The 10,317-nt window shown below is 44.4% G+C and overlaps 1 protein-coding gene across 1 annotated transcript; it reads left to right on the forward strand.

The window, feature by feature from the left end:
• Window positions 1-1,496: 1,496 nt before the first annotated feature.
• On the forward strand, window positions 1,497-8,790 carry LOC310811318 (G-protein coupled receptor family C group 6 member A-like; the record flags this gene model as incomplete). Its single annotated transcript, XM_083679437.1, has 9 exons — window positions 1,497-1,699; window positions 2,107-2,404; window positions 4,365-5,162; window positions 5,265-5,480; window positions 6,009-6,132; window positions 6,417-6,721; window positions 6,883-7,664; window positions 8,453-8,516; window positions 8,743-8,790. The coding sequence occupies 9 exons, from the start codon at window positions 1,497-1,499 to the stop codon at window positions 8,788-8,790; spliced, it is 2,838 nt and encodes a 945-aa protein (XP_083535563.1).
• Window positions 8,791-10,317: the final 1,527 nt, after the last annotated feature.

Below are 10,317 nucleotides of genomic sequence, written 5' to 3' on the forward strand. Positions count from 1 at the left end.
TTGATTTGAGAATGTGCTTTCTCCTCAGACAAGATAAGATGCATAGTTTGAATACTGATAGTAGACCTACTGTATGTGAATACTAGTATAACCTGACTGTGAATGTTCTCCTTAGAATGTGGTGTCCAACTGCTCAGATAGCTGCATTACTGAAGAACCCTAACCGTGCACTGTTCATCAGTCATTTGGTCAATCAAGACAAACATTTAACACATTTAGAATTGAACAGATGCATCATCCAGTTTAAATACCAATCAGATAGCTGCATTCGTGATGGTCACCTGGCTCAACAATCACAGCAATGTGTCCACATTTACACGTTTTTGTAAGAGAGACGTGTGTGTGTGTGTGTGTGTGTGTGTGTGTGTGTGTGTGTGAGTGTGAGTGTGAGTGTGAGTGTGAGTGTGAGTGTGAGTGAGTGAGAGAGAGAGAGAGAGAGAGATGTGTATTTTCTCCTATCTTTCTTTACAAAACATAGAAGCATGCTGTTTTCACATATACAGTATTGACACGGTGTGTTGCTGGGTAGTTCATTAGCAAACTACTGGTTACCTACTAGTGCTTGGAGTTGGCTACATGTCTCATGGTCTCTGTCTCATGGCAACAGTACTAGAATAACCAGACCCCATTCATCAAGATTGGACCTCGCTCATCCAGATTGTGTTGTGGCCCTCCCATTTCAGTTACGCTGTAGGATCACACACTGCACTCCAGACTCGGCCTACAAGTACAGACAGAACTCATTCTGTGCGTATCTGGCTTGATTATGGTACATATGCACAAGTAGTCAGTAGTTAACTGATACTGGCGGATTAAAGCCTTAATCGGCCCAGAACTGTCTGCTATTTGGGAATGAGTGGGGTAGTAATAGGGTACTTAACAATGAGCTAAGGGCCTCCAAATCAAAGGTGTGAATTGCCCTTCCCATTCCCATAGATTACAACAAGAGAGTGCCAATTGTTCTTGTTTACTTGACCACATGCCAGTCACTCTAGTTTAACTTCCTTGTCCTTGGTCTGACATATCCAATACATATTTTAAACACATGAGTTGTCAACTAAAGCATTAATTGGTTAATCTGTTCATCTATTAATCTGTACAGCCCAATTTCCTATATTTTCCACTTTACAAACTGCAGAATGTAAACAAACTAGAAGGCTTAAATAAAGATCAACAGGACTAACTGGAGTTTCTGAAACTTGAACTGGTCAGTCAAGCCTGCTAATTAGTCAGGCTAGTCACTCAGAGTGAGAGGAGGGTGGGGTTAAGCATGCATTAGATGAGAGTAGGAGTTAACAAGAGGTGTGTACTGAGGATGCTAACAGGAGTCAGTCTGCCAGTGACGCTCACTGAGAGTGTGTGAGAGATGGGCCAAGGAACAGACGGAGAGAGACAGATAGGCAGAGACAGAGGCAGGAAAGGAAAGAAGAAGTTGAAGTTCACAAGAAGAGAACTTGTGAAATAGAGAAAGAGAAACAGAGAATCTGAGAAGAATAATGGTCCACATGTGTGATGTGTTGTTCCTGTTCATCACACTGTCTCTGCTGGGGATGGAGGGAGGACAAGCCACTGTGGAGGGATTCAAACCAGCAGGAGTCACAGCCCCCGGAGACATCATCATTGGGGGGCTCTTCCCCATCCACGAGGGGGTGGAGAAATCCACCAATTACTCTGCCCCCCATATATCACGCTGTGTCGGGTGAGTGTCCATGATAGAGGACGGGGTGTCTCTCTCTTTTTCCTCATCCTCTTGCTCTGTGATCTGACTATTGTGTAATCAGTCTGACTTAGTGAGACTAACTATTGTGATATTTTCTAAAATATCACCAGGGTGTGAGTAGTTAACTGCCCCTGTGAATGTGTGTGTGTGTGTGTGTGTGTGTGTGTGCAAATATCACCAGGGTGTGACTGGTTAACTGCCCCTGTGAGTGTGTGTGTGTGTGTGTGTGTGTGCATGTGTGCGTATGTGCATGTGTACGAATGTGTACGTATTTTGCACACACATGTATGTGTGAGTGTGTGTAAGTGTGTGTGATAGAGAGAGAGAGATGATTTGTGACTTGATTTGCTCTGACAGGTTAATGCTTTGTTTGCCTGCTGTAACAGGTTCAAGACAAATGGTTTTGTTCGGGCCCTTGCTATGATCCAAGCTGTAGAGGCTGTCAACAGATCTCCTGTCCTGGACCAGCTTGGGATCAGGCTGGGCTACCGCATCCACGACTCCTGTTCTGATGTCACCACTGCACTTAGGGCCTCTGCAGACTTCACACAGAAGCCAATGGGCTGTGGGGGCGGGGCAAACACCTCCATCTCTAATCAAACTATTATGGCTGTCATTGGGGCAACGTATTCTGAAGTTTCCATCGGTGTTGCGAAGCAACTTAACCTGGAGCTGATTCCACAGGTAATCAATGATACCAATCATAACAGTGTAGGTCAAGTCGTGATCTTGGAATTATCGGGTTCTATCAGGGAACAGTGAAGCTCTGAGATATTGAGCATCAAAGTTTTCACATCCTAGCTGGCAAAACTGTTATGTAATGTAGTCCACTTTTAAGAGGGTCAAAACACAGATATAACCTTACAATTCTGTATGGTCAATCCATGTTCAGTTCTATAAGATTCCATCTGACTGTTCAGTGAGTAACCTTCAGTTTCAATGGAAAACTGGAACCATGTGACTAACTGAAGATTGATTTACCAAGTTAGTGGTGAAACACAAAGACATTCATTTATATAATTAAACTCAGATCATTCCATGTTGCCTCTGTCAGCGTGTGACTTTTGGATAGGATCTTTGCCTTTGGCAGAATGGAGGTTGGAGTGGCAGACCTTTTAATATTACCGCTAATGTCAACTTGAACTTGGGTGCCTGCCCATGGCAGATGGTGTTTTGCAAACTGACCGGACACTGGTTGAATATATGTTCGGCCACTTCAGCAAATGGAATTTGCTTGTACTGAAAATGCTTGCAGCGAGTTTGGTAATCCTTGAAGTCTGTCTCCTTCATTTGACAGTGAATGGGTGGTTTCTGTTTGCATGAAGTAGTACACACAAAAAGGAAACTGGAGAGAAGTATTCTGAAGTGGCCATTGCATCTGTCCGATTTTGGGACATGGAAACTGAGGTTAAACTCAGTATTAAATATGTACCTATAGTACGACTGTTTGACTGGTATGTCACCATTCTCAGTACATTTAAGGTTGTAGAGGTGGTACATTTTTGCTACATTAAGTGTGGGATCCAGGTAATGACTGGAAATAATTTGATTTCCTGGTCTTTTTGGGTTTTATCAATGCTCTTTTTCACATGCTTTCCTCTTGCATCTGCCTTTGGCATGCCAGTGGACTGGTTCTTCTTCATGTGTTCTGACTGATGGAAAGTGTTCCCAGGTAAAACGGTTTAGACTCTTTAATTTTTCCCCCTCTGTATTAAAATGATACGTGAATGTATGAACATGCCGTGAGACAGTGTCTGTGTCTCTCTCTATTATCTGGCACTCATTGGTCATGACTATGTCATCATATTTCCTGTCCTGGTCTAGGTGGTGGTATTCTGTGAAACATCTCTCTTGCTCAGCATCTGTCACTTCCTTTGAGCAATTGAATATGCATGACGTAGTAAAGTTTTTAAAGGTTTTAATGTGCTTGGCTGGCACCTCTTACATATATTGATGTAGTCTCCAAGAGGGTGGATTGCAGACTCTCTTTCTACTCTTTTTTTTCTCCCCTGTTCTTGTGGAGTGCATTCTGTCCACCTGTGTGTCTCTGTCTCATCCCTGGTCTGCCTGCCTTGTCCTGGTCATCCCTGTCGCTGACTGGGCTGTACAGACTATCATCACTACCGTTGCTGTAACGGTACAAATGCAAAACAATACAAATGTAGAAGCTAATATAACCACCTTGAATAAGCCTGTATTAAGACAATTTCATAATAGATGTACTTTTCCAGACAATGTTGATAGACATGCTACTGTAGCTAGCTCGTTAGCGTTAGCTAACTGACAATTTATTGCCAAAGTTAGCTAGTCAGCCAGCGATTTGCCTGGATACGCCTAAAATCCACACTTACCCTTCACTACTACTATCATCATTAAACAATAAAGTGAGAATGTCATTCACTAAGGTTTTTGATGGCTTGCGCACCATTATTGCTGCCTTACAGGATTGTGGTTGTTCATTCAGGGTTGTGATTGGTTTTCTGATAGAACCTTGTAACACCAAGGCAGTATGTTACCAACTCCATTTTGACAAAAAAAAAGTCAGATAGAACCGTATATAGGGTCATGACAGTGTTGATGACTGACCAACATACCTGACTTGCATGTAATAAATTGAACATTGAAAAGCAGGTTTTTATTGCAGATCAGCTACTCATCTACCGCCGTCATTCTGAGCGACAAGACTCGCTTCCCTGCGTTCATGAGGACGGTTCCTAGCGACCTGTACCAGACACGAGCCATGGTCAAGCTCCTGCTTGACAGAGACTGGAACTGGGTGGGCATGGTCACCACTGACGGTGACTACGGACGCTCAGCCCTGGACAACTTTGTGTCGCAGGCCATGGAAGCGGGCATCTGTGTGGCCTTTAAGGAGATCCTGCCTGACTCCCTGACCAGCCCTGAAATGGATTCTGCGGTAAAAAAAACGGCCAAGACTCTCCGTAGTAAAACCAAGGTGAAGGTTGTGGTGTCGTTCGCCAAGTCCCCCCATATGAAGTGTCTGTTCAGGGAGCTGAGGGACCAGGGGATGGGGTCAGGGTCAAAGCTGGGGTCAGTGGACAGGGTGTGGGTGGCCAGTGATAGCTGGTCCTCCTCCAGCAAGGTTCTGGAAAAGCAGGACCTGAGAGACATAGGACATGTGGTAGGGTTCTCCTTCAAGAGGGGCAACCTGACCGCCATGAATCACTACATAGAGAGTCTAGCGATGAGTGATAATGTCACAGGAAGGAACTCTTTCCTAGAGAAGTTTTTCAGCCTGCGGGGTGGCGTGGGAGATTCCAAGCTGGCGTTGGAGGCAGTGGGCATTCTGAAGAACTTTGCCCACGAGGATTCAGACGTGGTCCTCAATGTGGAGATGGCTGTGAGTGCAATCGCCCATGCAGTAGCTGATATCTGCAGGACCAGAGACTGCAAGAGACCGGACACAGTCCAACCCTGGGAGGTACTGCACTGCACTTTACTTTCTTTAGAGACTTTTTGTTTACACTAATTTGGAATATACTGCAACATCTCACATGACTTACAGAATGTGCATTTCTCTCAGGTTCTGGAAGCTCTGAAGAAAACACAGTTTGAGCAGGAGGGGAAAAGCTACAAGTTTGACAAGAACGGGGACATCAACAAGGGCTATGACATCAATCTGTGGAGGTCTGACAAGGGGGCCGTCAATGTCCATGAAGTCATGGCTGAGTACCACCCAAACAACAACAGCTTCACCTACACCAATGGCCAAACCAAGAAGAAGCTCTGGGACCTGAGGGTAAACTCTCTTGACTGTAGGGTTCTGTTTCTGTTGTTGTGGCTGGCTGTCACATAAATAAGGTTGTTCACATTAATCCACTTTCACAATCGAACTACATTCATGGGAGACACGCTGGCACACGGCAGCGTGGAGTGGGTGGTAGATGGCAAGTTAGATATTGTGCCTGTGCATTGTACCATTGCACTCTTACACACACACACACACACACACACACATACGTGTGAATATAATCCTTTTTTTCCATGCATACTGTCAAATTACTAGACAAAACAAAACTATACACTCAACACAACAAAACAGATTCAAGGCTTGCATAATTTTAATACAATATGCATTCTCCAGATCGGGTAGATGTTGTTTGAATACAATAATAGCTTTCTCCTCAGTTGAGTTTGAAAACAGTATTTGCTCTTTCTTCAGACCATGAAAATATTTTGAATATTAAATAGTATTCATCCTTGAATACTATATATGCGCATGTGAAAAATATGAGTACAATACAATCTGACTGAATGTTGTCCTCAGCATGTGGTGTCCAAGTGCTCAGATAGCTGCGTTCCTGGAGAGTTTAAGAAGACAGCTGAGGGTCAACACACCTGCTGCTACGAGTGCATCAACTGTACTGAAAACCACTACTCCAACAAGACAGGTTAGATTTTTCTTGTGTTTCTATTCACTCTGACTAGTAGGAGATGTTGATCATTTCAATACAGCTGCCATTACTTCATCATGAAGTTGTGGATTTATTCTGACAATATGAGGCATGATTTTTTGTATAAATATTCTCCCCCACCATGGGATATCTAACTACAGTTTAATGTTACTCTATGGCCAAAGCACTCTTCCTATGCTTCCCCATGTCCACACTGCAGCATCAAGTTATAGCCTACATTGATCATGGCTGTTCAAACAATTGACTGTGTCTGTCCTAAGACATGGACCAGTGTCTGAGCTGTGACCCAGAGAAAGAGTGGTCTTCAGCAGGGAGCTCCGTCTGCATCACCAAGACACTGGAGTTCTTGAACTGGAATGACGCCTTTGCTGTGGTCCTGCTGACCCTCTCCGCCCTGGGTATAGTCCTGGTGCTCATGGTGGGAGTGCTGTTCCTGCACAAGCACAACACCCCCGTGGTGAGGGCAGGCGGCGGCTGGCTGTGCCAACTCATCCTATTCTCGCTGGCGGGAAGCTTTGCCAGTGTGCCGTTCTTCGTGAACCGCCCCAGCAGCCTCCAGTGTAAGGTAGGTTATCTGTTACCCCAACCCAACTACAGACCAAAAGAAGTTGAGCCATGCTGTGCTGTACTGGGTGGTTCTGCATCCACTTTAGCTTATGGCTGACTGTATTTCTAGTGATCAAATAAGTTAATTCATTCATTCATTTGTTTGTTCGTTCGCTCCAGGTGCGGCATGTGCTGTATGGCCTCAGCTTCACCCTGTGTGTCTCCTGCATCCTGGTCAAGTCTCTGAAGATCCTGTTGGCGTTCCAGTTCAAACCACAACTAAAGCACGTGCTGCAGAGGCTCTTCCAGCCCTATGCCATCATCTCTGTCTGCGTAGTGCTGCAGGCCATCACCTGTACACTCTGGCTGGTCCTCAAGAGCCCTCGGGAGAAGGTCACTGTGCTCCCCACCATCTTGCAGCTGGATTGCGACATGGGCTCGTATGTAGCATTCGGGGTGATGCTAGGGTACATTGCCCTCCTGGCACTGGTGTGCTTTGTCTGTGCCTTCAAGGGGCGGAAACTTCCAGAGAAATACAACGAGGCCAGGTTCATCACCTTCGGCATGCTCCTCTACCTCATCTCCTGGGTGATCTTTGTGCCTGTCTACGCCACCACCTCTGGGAAGTACCTGCCTGCGGTAGAGATGGTGGTCATCCTCATCTCCAACTACGGCATCCTTAGCTGCCACTTCCTCCCCAAGTGCTACATCATCCTCTTCAGGAGGGAGAACAACACCAGGAGCGCCTTCATGAAGAGTGTGTCCGAGTACTCCAGAAGGAGCGTAGCCATCTCAGTCACGGAGAGCTCTAGCATAGAAGGTGAAAACAGCAGTCAGCACTACTGTGCCAGACAACCTTCCATCTTCCTGCTCCAGCCAACAGAACTAGCAGAACCTCAGAAGAACCTTACTACCCTAAGCCAGAACATTGACAATGCCACCCAGTCCAGTATAGACAGAGTGTTTGTCACAGGCAGACTGACTCGATCTGGTCATCTTACAAGACGTTATAGCCTATAACAGACCTGTGGTGCATGCTCTAACATCAAACAGTGTATCATGCTTCGACAATCCTCCTCCTGAACCTCAATGTTGTTGGACCCATAGAATTAGAGTAAGAGAATGTCGAGCCATTCTGTACGATTTGATCCATGGAATTTGGGCATGTTTGAAACAAACTAGCAACTGAACAATGCAACCAAGCAACTCTGATAGTCTTGTTTCTAATACACTATGAAAGCATGTACAAACTGCAGAATGTAAGCAGAACTGCAGACAGTTGTAATTTTTGGAGACAGACATCACTGTTATGATTGCAAGCAAAAGTTAATCTGAGTGGTAGCTAACAAACGGTAAATTGATAAACTTGGAGGTAAGGTACATTTTTGTACATAATTTACCATTATTAATCTACCGCGGTAACTCTCTTTTGCTAGCAGTCATAACTGATGCCTGTCTCCAAAAATAACAAGTGTCTCCAGTTGTGTTTACATTCTGCAGTTTGTGACGTATAGACATATCGTATTGGCTAAACGGATGAACGGATTGTGAAAAATTCAACTCCTTGCTAAAACATGAAACAGACACAGACTGACCCTTGTGATCTCTAGTCATTCAACGGATGACTGCCATTGAGAAACCATTGGCTCAATCCGTAATTAACGGATAGCATGGCCTGGGGTGGCTGTAGCCTAACTATGTTTTGACCAATCTCTGCTGTAGCCTGACCTGAACTCTCTATGACCTGTAGTCAACCCTCCATCATATTCCACACAGCCAAGGACACAGGTCACATGGGGGACGTCCCCTCTAATGTTAGAAACAGGCAAAATTGTCCCCTTCAATAATAATAGCATTGTTTTGCTGTGGTGCTTGACACATTTTGCTAAGGGGTCCTTAGAAGTGTTTTGTTGGGGGGGGGGGGGGGGGGGGGGGGATTAAAAGGCTAAGGGGAGCCTTGCAGAGCCTTCTTAGGGTCATTCATGTTGTACTGAATACCAGTGTGACTGCATTGTCTTACGACAGGTGTGGTCATTGTAGGTCGACCAGCGTTGCCTGAACGACCTGTCTTGTTCGTTGTCAGACTGATCAGTGTGGAAGGAGTCACACTATCTATTGTCGCACAATCCTCATACACCCTTGGTTGCAGGTTTTTCTTATTTTTTAAAAACTGCACTGCTTTTAGCCTCAGCTTCAGCAACAGCATTAGCCTACTCACCACATCAGGTAAACTAATTGTAGGCAACAACAGTAAATACAAGTAAAAAGTAAATATATGTGAATAAACTTTGAGATGTTAGAAGGCATTTGAGAAACTATAAGCTTTCTCTTGACACATAGCTACCGTAGCTGCAGTGTCAGCTTTATCTTGCTAACATTTGACAGTAGTTTGGCTGTGTGAAAACTTGACAGTCAATTACTTTACAGTAGGAGGGAAAGATTACTTAAAAGATTACTTTTTTTTTTTTATTGAATAGCCTATATCCAGACACCATTGTCTTATGATAGATAGATAGCTCCCAGTTGGTGAAGTCATAACTCGGACATTGTAGAGAACATGGAGGGGGGGGGGGGGGGGGGGGGGTCACACCTTCCCCTTTGTTCCTGTCGTAAACCATACACAAGCACATTCCCCACTCTGAGGCTCCATTAGGTCCAAGACAGACTTCCAATTGGTCTTATCTGAGTCCTCATTACCAGAGACCCCTCAAAAGACCCTTAAACCATGACTGGATTTGCATCAATAGATCCAAATGGCCAACACCACCCCTACACCATAAGGAAGGTGTGAAGTAAGGAACATTCAGAGAAGGCACTCATACACGCATGAAACACAGGCAAAAGGATTTGTGCACATAATTGACTCTGATCTTTACTTAAACACATTAGAAATGCCAACGTATTACCTGCAAATGTATTTGGAATAGTGTGTATAGTCCTTACAATTTACTTATATTTATCCTAAATGTGTTATTACAAGTCTTGCAACATTGCTTTATATTGTAATTATTTATTGTTTGATATCATTCTCTCCTAAAATATGAAACAAAGACTTCGGCAATAATTGCAGACATGCATATGCCTATGAGAACATTTTTGGGAATGTGATCAATTCCGTAAATATTGACAACAATCGCTTTCCTCCTCCTTGAACTGTTATGGCATTGTAATGTTTCTCCAAACCATTACAATTGTGATTGAAGTCACCTTTATTCGTCTTTGCAAATTCCTTGTGTTTCCGTGTTTCTTAGCGTAGTAATAAAATTCCATCTTCATAAAAAAGTGTATTCTTACTTTGACAAATGCTAACAAGTAAGCTTTTTCCACTTTTTTCCAAGTAGCATCAGTGAGGGTAACTGGGTGCATTGGTGGTGTGTGTATCACAGATGACTTGTCATGCTGATGACATGTCACATGTTTTGATGGTTGATTCAACCTGGGCATCCATGCTAGGCATTTCCCTCAACCTCTGCTTTGTTCTGACGATGCCCTGGTGTGTCATGTGCAAGCTGTATGAGCGTGTGTTGTAGTGTGGCAGGCACTAGGAGGCCACAACCTTCCCATCGTTTTCCAGGCTGGGCTCAGCTTCTGGTAGTGGCAGACGGGATAAGCAGT

This window comes from Argentina silus (genome assembly GCF_951799395.1).
Source record: "Argentina silus genome assembly, chromosome: 10".
In the NCBI taxonomy this organism is placed as follows: Eukaryota; Metazoa; Chordata; class Actinopteri; order Argentiniformes; family Argentinidae; genus Argentina; species Argentina silus.